The 13,082-nt window shown below is 29.9% G+C and overlaps 1 protein-coding gene across 1 annotated transcript in view; it reads left to right on the top strand.

Annotated features, from left to right (window-relative positions):
• LOC111715664 (regulating synaptic membrane exocytosis protein 1) overlaps window positions 1-13,082 on the top strand; it is a gene marked incomplete in the record, with an annotated part of 52,189 nt that overhangs the window by 18,974 nt on the left and 20,133 nt on the right. The window contains 7 exon segments of the mRNA XM_023491022.1: window positions 3,451-3,555; window positions 4,252-4,351; window positions 5,586-5,641; window positions 7,778-7,864; window positions 9,273-9,322; window positions 10,681-10,726; window positions 11,709-11,782. Of these exon segments, the coding sequence (XP_023346790.1) occupies window positions 3,451-3,555; window positions 4,252-4,351; window positions 5,586-5,641; window positions 7,778-7,864; window positions 9,273-9,322; window positions 10,681-10,726; window positions 11,709-11,782 (518 nt within the window).

Genomic DNA, 13,082 nt, shown 5'->3' with positions numbered 1-13,082 from the left:
ATCAGACAATATATATACATATACCAGAGATAATGCAGATCAGACAATATATATACATATACCAGGGATAATACAGATCAGACAATATATGTACATATACCAGCTAGAGATAATACAGATATGACAATATATACACATGTACCAGAGATAATACAGATCAGACAATATATCAGAAATTACACAAATTGGAGAAGGAGTGTTCTTGAAGTATATTTTTTAAGCCATTTGTGGAAGATACTCCTTAATCTGACCTGAGCTGGAAACTCTTGTATTATTGATATCGAAATTAATGCTTGATCTCCACTTTTTTGCTAATCTAAAGATTAATTTAATCTTTAATTGATGTAAAAGAAGATGTCCAAAATGCAACCAATCAGAGTGTAATTTTCAGAACCCAAACAGCCAATTGGAAGCCGGGGATTTTTCACGCACTTAGTGAGAGAGCTTCCATTGGTTGGAACCTAGCTGGGATATCCAAATAATTGGATCAGGCAGAAAATTAAAAATGGATATTGAGATAAAGCGAACACAAGAGTTTCCAGCTCTCGATCAATTTGGTCTTATCACAGAACCACATTAGCAAAGTAGGGTTTAAAGAAATATGCCCTATCTGTGTACACTGTGAATATAAAGTCTAGTTGTAGTGAAGTAAAAAAGAAATAAAAGTTTACGAAACAAACAAACCCACCCGGGGCCTGACTCCCCTGACAGTTTTATCTGTCTTATGATTTACGTCTTGGAGTTCATAAAAATCTTAAACAGTCATTTATTTCTTGTTGAGATATCTTTTCAGCCTTTCTCATTGTTAAATGAAACAACGTTGTTTGCAGTATAGTTCCAAACTATGAGTTTTTTATATATACAGGAAAACCTTGCGATAAAAAGCATGAATCTAATATTAGCAGATTCAGGAAATAAATCCACAATTTTATTTTCACAAATTTTATTTTAAATTAACATAAATTTGAGATTGAATTGAAATCCTACATGTTTTCAATATTTAATGATCAATTTTTACATATAATCATAAGAACTAATTGCTATAATTTTGAATAATTTGAAAATCAAATCTTATTGAGTCTGGAAAATCATTAATTTTTTGATACATATTTTTGTTTTGTCTAGATATTTGTTTGACTAGATATTTGAATTCTAAATATCAGTTGGTTGAAGAAGTTTTATTAAAATACCTTATTCCATCCATGAATGTATAATAGGTATGGTATAAACTGTCTGCTTTAGAATGCACTTTTTTGATCAGACAGAAATAGTGTGGATCAAAAAAGGAAGCTTCAGCAGTTTTGTTTAGATAATGTGGTATTTCAAATCCTTTAAAGATCAAGAAATAGATAAGATCTCTTTATACTAAAGTTTAAAATAAATACTTCTATCTATGATTATTTAAAGTATAGAAGAGAAAAGAATAGGATAGAATAGAATAGAATAGAATAGATTAAAATAGAATGGAATAGAATAGAATAGAACAGAATAGAATGAAATTTAGTAGATCTTTTTAAGATTGTAGAATAGAATAGAATATAATATAATTTAGTAGATGTTTCTAAGATTATAGAAGAGAGTAGAATAGAATAGAATAGAATAGATTATAGTAGATCTTTCTAAGATTATAGAATAGAATAGATTATAGTAGATCTTTCTAAGATTGTAGAATAGAATAGATTATATTTCTAAGATTGTAGAATAGAATAGATTATAGTAGATCTTTCTAAGATTGTAGAATAGAATAGATTATAGTAGATCTTTCTAAGATTGTAGAATAGAATAGATTATAGTAGATCTTTCTAAGATTGTAGAATAGAATAGTTTATAGTAGATCTTTCTAAGATTATAGAATAGAAAAGAAGAAAATAGAAAAGACAGGAAATATATAGTTTTAAGATTATAGATTAATATAAATACTTCACAAAGATTTGTTTATAGTTGGTGGATTGTATATAAAAATGCATCAAAAACTAATATTTAATAAACGAGCAATGTTTGAAAAGTAAAAAATAAATCTAGCCACAATCTAGCCTGATGGTGTAACATTATTTGATCTTAAAGAATGCATTGCTTGAAAAATCTAAGGTCTACTACATCAAGTTGCAAAGATATAGGGATTATAAAATAAGAGTTTGTGGTAAAAACTTAATTACTTTAAATCAAATGTGTTTAATATAAATTTAAAGTTATTGTTTGTTTATATTTCTCATTTATCAGTGATATAATTCATGTATATATTCCTGCAGTGTTTATATTTCTCATTTATCAGTAATATAATTCATGTATATTCCTGCAGTGTTTATATTTCTCATTTATCAGTAATATAATTAATGTATATTCCTGCAGTGCTTATATTTGTCATTTATCAGTAATATAATTAATGTATATTCCTGCAGTGCTTATATTTCTCATTTATCAGTAATACATAATTCATGTATATTCCTGCAGTGCTTATATTTCTCATTTATCAGTAATATAATTCATGTATATTCCTGCAGTGCTTATATTTCTCCTTTATCAGTAATATAATTCATGTATATTCCTGCAGTGCTTATATTTCTCCTTTATCAGTGATATAATTCATGTATATTCCTGCAGTGCTTATATTTCTCCTTTATCAGGAATATAATTCATGTATATTCCTGCAGTGTATATATTTCTCATTTATCAGAAATATATGATTCATGTATATTTCTGCATGCAGTGCTTATATTTCTTGACATGACGAGCCCTGAAAGATGGAAAAGGAAAAAATATCTCAATGATTTATTGGAAAGGTTTTCATGTTTATCTTCAGGACTGAGATCTTATTCAAACAAAAAGATATTGACTTCATTATCTTTATAAAACGCTGTGAAGGAAAACAAAATAAAAAGTGTTGGCAGTGAACCAATGTGTTGGCACCAAACCAAATAAAAAATTTGAAATTTCTACAGATATTCACACTATGGAAATAAACCCTGTAAAATCAAAATCAATTTTCTAATCTTTTCAGCTTTAAAATCAAAGACCATGGATTTAATAAAAAGTAGTTGAACCACGCGCCGCAGGTTTAACCAGAGCTGGGAACTTTTGAATGGTGGATATTGGGATTAATGCTTGATCCACTCTTTTTCTTAATCTCCAGATTAAATAATGCTTGTTCTCCTCTTTATTTAATCTCCAGACTAATTAACCGATCGGGATTAAGGATATCTCATTCTTCTACTCCTCCTATTTTTTAACTCTGGTCCTGGATATCTTGGATCTTCAATATTTCAAACATATAGCACACATTTAAATGTGGTAAATACATATAAATATATATCAAATGTAAGAGATTTGCATTTTTAACAGTTATTTGCATAACATTTTATTGTTTTGAGTTTTCCTATTTATTAAAATTTAAGTTTCGAAGATTAAATTTTTTTTGAATATTGTTATAAATCTTCTACATGTTTATTTCAGGGGTTACAGGGTGGTGCTGCTGGGTCCAGGATGGTTGCTCATATTCGTCTTCAAAACTTCCCACAAACCTATCCTTCAGATATACAAGCTAGTATAGGACTCAAAGTAGGATATTCTGTTATTCTGTCCCCTCCTTCCCACGTCCCCCCTCCCCAGTGGTTTAAAATTGCTTAAAATCGTAAATCTTTATTAAACTTCATTAAAATTCAAACTTGAAATCCAGAAAATTTAGTTTTTTTTATTTTGTTTTCGGTTTCCAAATTTGACCAACATTGCCCCGCCGCAACTTTAACAAATAATTTGAAGAAAGATATACAAGTGCACGGGAATTAATTATATTGCATAATTCCCTCACTTTCGAACCCCTCAGCCTTTTATTTCCCTTTCTTGAAATCCTCTCATGTCTTCATTCCCTTCCTTTCTGACTTTGCGACCACTGTGGCCCGCCCTCCCCCTCCTTTTGAACCACTGTGCATCCTCTCTTCCTTTTTTCGAACCATTCCTATTCTTCCACTGTGATCAACCTTTGACCCTCCCTGAATGGAACCACACTGTGTCTCTCTTCCTGAATCCTGCAACCCTGAAATGGTTTCCATCATCTATTTATCACTTCCATGAATATTGTTTATTCGAAGCTCTAAGTAAATCCTTCGTTTATCTGAATATTAATTTTAAAAGTTGTCAAGGTAAATCAAGTTTTGGATTTAGGTATTCACAATTATTATGTTTACATAAAGTTTTGCATAGTCAGGGTTGGAAACAAATTGATTTAGAATTTCAAAATGCAAATTTATTTTTTAGATAATTGGTGGAAACCTGCTGCCCAGCAACAAGTACGGCGCTATTATTGAGAAAGTAAAAAAGGGAAGCGCAGCTGACATTGAAGGTCGTCTTCTTCCAGGTAAAATATTTTTTAGACGATAAACTTTACGCGAGTGTTTCAGTCATTCAAATATGATTTTGTAAGAAGTCTTATCAGTTTAATTTCATGATTTGCTAACCAAAATAAACCGAGAAGTATTTCAAAAATATAACGCGTGCTTTAAATAGTGAAGGGTGCTGCTATAGTGTAGTGTAGTTATCCGAGCTGACCGGACGTGTCTTTGTGAGCTCCCGGATTAAACTGACCGACAACCCAACACCGGGTTAACTTATTCACATGCTCCATATTATGTGAAAACACAAACACTCAGATAACTTGTTTAGTGCATTTATTTCCAGTAAAAAATATTTCTACTAGACTCAAAATGACTGACACAAAAATAGTTATCTGTATACAGATACATTTATTTTAGCAATAAACGTTATCTTATCTTATCTTATCTTATTCCGATTATTCAAACAAAAATTTGTTGTTCTAATTCTTTTTATATGCAATGGCTGCATGTTGAGAGAAGTTTAGTGTGTACTGCAGTCAGTATTTTCAATTTTTATTTTTTAATAAATCTTCTCATAAGAGCACTTTTTCTACTAAACAAAGAATTTTCTTGAAATAAAATGTTGAACTTTTCAAACTATTCTAAATATAAATGTTTCTCAAAAGCTGTGTCATCAACTAAGACTGTTCTTAAACGTCTGTTGTCTGTTTTGCCCAATAAGCATAAAATAGTTCACATTGGGTGTATTCTGGGACGGACTGGAGAAATGTCCTGAAGGAGGGTGCATTTTTAAGTGCACCTCTTTTAACAGACGTGTATACGTCTGAAACCCCCAATTTAAGAAAAGTTATTTTTTGGGCAGCATTAATACACCTAGCTTGAAATACTGCCCGTCTAACCAGGTGTCCATTATAAGTTCACCCCCCCCTTGAAGATTTAACCATTTCAACACGTTAGACATAAAAAAGAAATATAAAACCATCAACTTATTAAAATACATTATTTAATGTTCTAAATGGGAAATGGGAAAACGCTAAAAAATGCCTCCCAAATGACGTCTTCTGTTTAATTTATTAAATAAATAATCTTTATTTGAGACATAGCTGTTAGGTTTTTCAATTATTTTTATAAACATCAGCAAGTGTCACAACATTGCTCTTGACGGGAGGGGGGNGTTGAACTGATACACGACACCGGAGAGCCTTAATCCAATAGTTTGCTCTAATTTTATCTTTAATTGATTAAACTAAATTCTAGGGGATGAAGTTCTAGAATGGAACGGACATAGTCTTCAATCTAAGACTAGAGAGGAGGTAAGAAAACCTTAAAATTTAATCAAGCGAAATAAATGTTATCTAGAGGAAACATGATGGGAAGAAGAAGGGAAAACATGTATACTAAAAAGAGAAGGAAAAGGGAAAATCAAATCATGGAGTTATAGAGATAATCAAAATAAATAGTAATGATAGAAATTTTAAAAATGATTGTGTGCCTCTTTGAAACTACTGTGATAACCAGAAAACTCTGAAATAGGAAGACTCTTAGAATCGATCAAGGTATTCCAATGAGAATGGAACACAGAAATTGTGCAATGTAAAAACGCCCATTTCACTTAATTTGGGATTTAATAAGTGTCTAGTAAAGCTATTTGCTTTGCAACTGCATTAGCTACACTTTATTATTTAAATAAAGTCCTCTTCCTATTCCAGAGTTTTCTGATTATTACTGTAGATTAAATAATACAGTGAAACCCTTAATAACGAATACATCGAAAGAATTCATCAAATGTCGTATTCTTCACTTTCTGATAATGGAATGTTGCAGATATTTAGTTTTTTAAGTAAATGATTATATGGAACTCTTTAAAACTGTTCCCGCATATTCATGGCTATTTATTTATTTTTGCAAATACTCAAATTTACGTAATATAGTATAAAACTCATTGCAAAATTGTCAAGACGACATTTAATAAATTCTTCCGATGTATTCGTTATTAAGGGTTTCACTGTAGGTGAAAAATAGGCTATACTATTATTTGTTCAAGTAGGTGGATATAAGAAGAACACAACTAGGCCTATCCTATTATATTATTCAAATAGGTTAAACAAAATAGGAATATAACTAGCCTTTCCTATTATGTTTTAAATAGGCAGACATTAATGGAACACAAATAGGCCTGTCCTATTATTCGTTCATATAGGAAGACATAATTGGAACATAACAAATAGGTTAAACATAATAGGAAGACAACTAGGCCTATCCTATTGTATGTTCAATAGGTTAAACATAACAGGAACATAACTAGGCCTATCCTATTGTTTATTCAAATAGGTTAAACATAACAGGAACATAACTAGGCCTATCCTATTGTTTATTCAAATAGGTTAAACATAACAGGAACATAACTAGGCTTATCCTATTATGTTTTTAAATATGCAGAGATTAAAGGAACATAACTAGGGTAAACAGACCCTTTAAGAAGTGAAGGACACGTAAATATGAACAAGGGGGGGTTGTTATAATATGAACTGTAACATAAAAGAAAGAACAAGTTCTGAATAAGTAAAACATATTATTGCAGTAAATATTGTGATAATATTAAGAATATCATAGAAGTTGCGTGACAGAGAACACTGAACAATTTCTAGTTTTCGTTTACTTAATAATTCTTCATTTTAAACATGGACTCAGACAAAACTATTCTTGTAAAGGGTTTAACCTTTTTATTTAGATAATCAATAATCTTTAAGAAATCAACCTTTTGCGCAAGAGTTTTTTTTTTTGTTTATTGTAAGGAATCAATGGATAAAGAAACTGACTTAACGAATATGGACAGATATTTTAATTAAGGAATTGATAAATGAATTAAAAAATTTAATTGAGAAATTTTTTAGAAATGAATTAAGAAATGAATTGATAAATGAATTGATAAATGAATTGATAAATGAAATGATAAATAAATCGATAAATGAATCAAGAAAAATAATTAAAAAATTAACTGAGAAAATAATTGAGACTTGAATCGAGAAATAAATTTAGAAAGGAATCGAGAAATGAATTATAAAATGAATTAAGAAATGAATTGAGAAAATAAGTTGATAAATGGATTAATAAATGAATTGATAAATGAATTGATAAATGAGTTGATAAATGAATTGATAAATGAATTGATAAATGAATTGATAAATGAATTGATAAATGAATAAATGAATTGATAAATGAATTGATAGATGAATTGATAAATGAATTGATAAATAAATTGATAAATGAATTGATAGAATAATAAATGAATGAATTAATAAAGAATGGAATTTATGAATAAATGAATTAATAAATTATAGATAGAAGGGTTTCATTACAAGTTTGCATGAATTGATGAATTACTGCATTTGTTAATTCAAAATGATAAAACTATTAAATAATGAATTAATGAATTAATGCCTGCCCAGGTTGAGGATATCCTAGCTCTATCTGGAGGGGGTAGAACAGTTGAAATGTTGGTGAGAAGAGAGACAACCAGAAGTTTTTTACAAAAGGTTAGAACATCCTTACATTAAATTCTGTAGAAATCCACAAGGTTTATTCCTGCAACTTCCGTGGCTGCAAGTTGTCAATTTTAAGAAAGAAAACAGTTACAGGGGATATTAGTTTCAAAACTAACACTTGGCCCATTTCTAACACTGAGTATTAGAAATGGGCCAAATCTGCAAAGTTATCTTTTTCAAGAGTATATATATCTTTAAATCCAAGTCGAATAGAACAAATGTTAATATTAAATTAATAATAAGGTGAGAGAATTAGTTTTTGATGATTTTTGATTTAATTTTCGAACATACTCCTATTTTGAAAACTGGATTTCAGCTCATGTCGCGTTTTCGAAACATATCCTGGTTTTGAGACAATTACCGGAATTCATATCAATGTAAATTTTTAAGTTTTTACGCAGTTACGTAACAAAACAATTTTTTTTTTGTAAGGTAAAATATAGACAAAATAGAAAATAAAAACAAACTGTGCTTTTATATTTTAAAAATCATTACAGTATTTAGAAATCAAAATAATTTAACAGATAAAATGTGGAAACTTAGATTCTAGAAATAATTCAGAAGTTAATTTAGTCTTCATAAGATAATTTTTTGTTTTCAGTGATTTATTTTGTTAGTTATGAAAGTGAGCTATGTTTTGAATTGTGGATTATACTCAAAAACTTGAAAGTGGGTTTTTCTCGAAAAACACGACATTGTTTCAAATTCAGGATATGTTCGAAAATGGAAAACCTGACATTGTCTTGAAAACGGTCAAGAGCTTTAATGTCAAAAGAACTCCTATTGTAGTTTTGATTTAAAAAAAAAGTTTAAAATTGAGAATTGTTGTCCAAGTCATGTTCAATAAAATGTCGGTTATAGTTTTTATTATCGACTTTTACTCTGGATATGGGCCGGGATCCCAAAAACCCAGTCTTTCAATTTGTGCCCATTTCTAACACTCAGTGTTAGAAATGTGCCAAGTGTTAGTTTTGAAACTAATGTCTCCTGAGTTAACAGGGCGACAAAACATTACAAAAAATTAAAAACTATTACATCTATGATACGAAATGCTCGATGTTGCCCAGGTTACTCATAGTTACTCCCACCGTTTACCCGCGCTTGGTCTTAATTTCTGATTTTAGCTGCAGTTCCCGGCGTTGCCCGTGAAGTTAAAAAAATACCAAAATTGCCTAGCCTATGTTACCCCCGGGGTACCCCATGGATTCCCTCTACAAATTTCAGCTGATTTGGTCTAGTAGTTTGACCAGCTAAAGCGAACATTGAAATGAGACAGGACTTTATTATATAGATATATTAATAATTATCATATTATATAGATATATTAATATTAAATATATATATATGTTAGTACAAGTACAATTTGCTATTGCAATAAATACAGAAAGATTTATCTCAGGATTACGATGATTTCTCCCGACCTGCACATTTACCTCTAGCGGACAATAGGTGATTTATAGACTTTATATATAGATATTGTATATTTATATCATTTATTAATATGTTTGGTTTGCTGGTTTGTTTGTTGAATGTTTTACCCCCCCCCCCCTTGCCATAGCACCTTCATTTTTGACACTACATCCTTGAAATTTTTTAGGGAATAGTAGTTTAAAGGATTTTTTGATTTTTTTAATGCATAGAACCGACTTTTACATTTTTCCGACTTTTTTAAAGACATTTTTATCAAATTTCACCAAAGGCCAAAACCCAAATTAATAAAGTTAGCGATCTAATTTTTTTTCAATAAGCTGGCCTTGACAAATTGGGCTATGAACATGCATTGCAACCATTTACCTTTGAGGCCTTTTCTAGAGTTCAGACTTTGCATAGATTTAGACTCCCAGCTTGTATGGAGTTAAAGGATTGCTTATTTGTTGGTTGACTGATTTAAAGGTTTGCTGATTTGTTAGTTGGCTGATTTAAAGATTTGCTGATTTGTTGGTTGACTGATTCAAAAGTTTGCTGATTTGTTAGGTGACTGATTAAAAATTTTTTAAGTTAGTTGACTGATTTAAAGGTTTTCTGATTTGCTGGTTGACTGATTTAAAGGTTTGCTGATTTGTTGGTTGACTGATTCAAAGGTTTGCTGATTTGTTAGTTGACTGATTTAAATGTTTGCTGATTTTCTAGTTGGCTGATTTAAAGATTGGCTGATTTGCTGGTTGACTGATTTAAAAGTTTGCTGATTTGTTGGTTGACTGATTCAAAGGTTTGCTGATTTGTTAGTTGACTGATTTAAAGGTTTTCTGTTTTGTTGGTTGACTGATTTAAAGGTTTGCTGATTTGTTAGTTGGCTGATTTAAAGGTTTGCAGATTTTTTAGTTGGCTGATTAAAAACTTATAAATTAGTTGACTGATTTAAAGGTTTGCTTATTTGTTGGTTGACTGATTTAAAGGTTTGCTGATTTGTTAGTTGACTGATTTTAAGGTTTTCTGATTTGTTGCCATTTCACATTATTTGGTACATTGCGGCTTTGCTTATTTGTAAATTGAATGCGTTGTAGGTTAACTGATTTGTATGTTTGCTAATTTGTTTGGTATATCAGTTTGTTGGGGTTGGCTGGTATATCAGTTTGTTGGGGTTGGCTGGTATATCAGTTTGCTGAGTTGTTAGTTGGTTGTTTGTAGCCTTGTAGGTTTGCCATTTTCATGATAACATGTTGATTGATATTACATGACAAAATAGATTAGGATTTCTTGTCAGATATTTTCTAGGAACAAGTATCTTAAAGTTCATCTTAGAGTTTCAAAATTGAGGACAAACAGTAAAAAACTAATATTTTATTTTTATTTTCTTAATAATTTAGACTGGATCGGAGAAGAGGGGAAGCGGGTAGGGGAGCTCGGTTACAAGTAAGTACTATTAATAATTTGATTTTTTAAAGAAAATTATCACAAAAAGAATTCACAAGCGCAATTACGAAATATGTTTAAAAGAAATTTGTGGTTAACAAATTTAGTGTGAAAAAAACGATATTAAGAACGCGATCTTTATATCCACTGTAAAAATTTTAATTTGTAATTAACTTAATTTAAATTTGTAAATGCTTGACCCCTCAAATTTTGTTATTCCACATTAGACGACGTTATCTATCCAAAAGGATATTATTAAATCCGTAACATGGTTGATATCGTGATTCACAGAACAAAAGTTTGGACCTCAGGACTGTTCTATTAAAGTTAAAACTTGGTATGAGAAGATTAGATCTTGTTCTAACTGTTCTTGTTAAGGTTAAGACCTGGTATGACAAGATTAGATCTTGTTCTAACTGTTCTTGTTAAGGTTAAGACTTGGTATGACAAGATTAGATCTTGTTCTAACTGTTCTTGTTAAAGATTAGATCTTGTTCTAACTGTTCTTGTTAAGGTTAAGACCTGGTATGACAAGATTAGATCTTGTTCTAACTGTTCTTGTTAAGTTTAAGACTTGGTATGAGAAGATTAGATTATGTTCTAACTGTTCTTGCTAAGGTTAAGACTTGGTATGAGAAGATTAGATTATGCTCTAACTGTTCTTGTTAAGGTTAAGACCTGGTATGACAAGATTAGATCTTGTTCTAACTGTTCTTGTTAAGGTTAAGACTTGGTATGAGAAGATTAGATTATGCTCTAACTGTTCTTGTTAAGGTTAAGACTTGGTATGAGAAGATTAGATTATGCTCTAACTGTTCTTGTTAAGGTTAAGACTTGGTATGACAAGATTAGATCTTGTTCTAACTGTTCTTGTTAAGGTTAAGACCTGGTATGAGAAGATTAGATTATGTTCTAACTGTTCTTGTTAAGGTTAAGACCTGGTATGACAAGATTAGATCTTGTTCTAACTGTTCTTGTTAAGGTTAAGACCTGGTATGACAAGGTTAGATTAGAACTTGTTGTAACTGTTCTTGGTGCAGTAAATCTCCCTCACAGGCAAGGACATTTTTTTATTGTTTAAAAAAATCTATTAAAAAATGTACAAAAACAATCTATCCTTTATAGATACGGTGGTTGCATTGTTTTGGCACAAAATATAAATAGTGCGGGATTAAATGTATCTAATTTGACAACCAATATATTTTCATAAACTAGGTTTTCTGCGTATTAACATTGTTTATTTATAGCGGCATACGCGCTAAAATTCAAATCTTTATCAATTAATTGAACTTTTAAAAATAGAATCATAGATGCATTTTTTTATATGCGTAATTAAGTTTATGTTATCACAAAAAATAATTAAAAATCAAATGATAGATAAAGGAATCTTATCACAACACAAATGTTCTAATTCCTATATCATTGCAACCTGATGGTGTAAACCTTTCATATTTCAAACATTTATTATATTTGATCCAACAGAATTCAAAGTTTGAAATAACTAAAGTTTACGATATTTTGTTGCAAAGATCAAAAGAATATAAAATCAGAAATTGTTAGAAAAAACGACGCAATTTTTATATGCGTAAAAATTTATGTTTTGACAATAGAAAATATAAATAATTAAAGGGAGTGACCGGCAATGCATGATAGTCGAACTGAGAATGTAGTGTTGTGGAGAATTTTTTTAGGATTCATTTAAGACATATAAAATGTTTTAGTGATCTGTAATTACTGAGTTTGAGCGCAAAGTCGAGTTTAAAATCGTCCATTTGGGTGGTTACTTTTTGAGAATAGATTTCTTCTGAATCATTAAATAACGACGACAAAAAATGTAAAAACATTGTACAGTAAACTAATAAGATGAAGAGGAATATATTTCTCATTAGAAATTTGTCAAAAAAATCAATGTTAAAATCGTTTGTTTCTTTTTTATCATTCTGTTGATTTTCTTATTCTTAATCAATTTGTTCGCAGATTTATTCAAATTCTTTAAATGTCGTCTTTTCATTAAAAATTCCAGAAAATCCACAGAAAATGGTTTTAAACATTGAGACATCACAGAAACCAAAAAGTGAATAAGATTACTTTTTTTCGATGACAAGAGTTAATTTTATATCCTCAAATTGTTCCTGAACAGCTAATTAGTTTACTATGGAATTTTGTTACATTTTTCGAGGTCGTTATCGAATAATTTAAATAATACCGATTCTTAAAATTATCCCTCCAATATGGACAATCTATGAGGATTTTAAAGATTGCATTTGCGCTCTTGCTGAACAAATATTCACCGTAAAAACGTCTGATAGGTCTCAAATGAATTCTAAAAATTTATCAATAATACTGTTATCTTAGT

The sequence above is a fragment of the Eurytemora carolleeae genome, unplaced genomic scaffold (assembly GCF_000591075.1).
Source record: "Eurytemora carolleeae unplaced genomic scaffold, Eaff_2.0 scaffold14, whole genome shotgun sequence".
Taxonomy (NCBI): domain Eukaryota; kingdom Metazoa; phylum Arthropoda; class Copepoda; order Calanoida; family Temoridae; genus Eurytemora; species Eurytemora carolleeae.
Note: the sequence above shows the minus strand (reverse complement) of the source record. Positions and strands in the feature narration are given on the sequence as shown.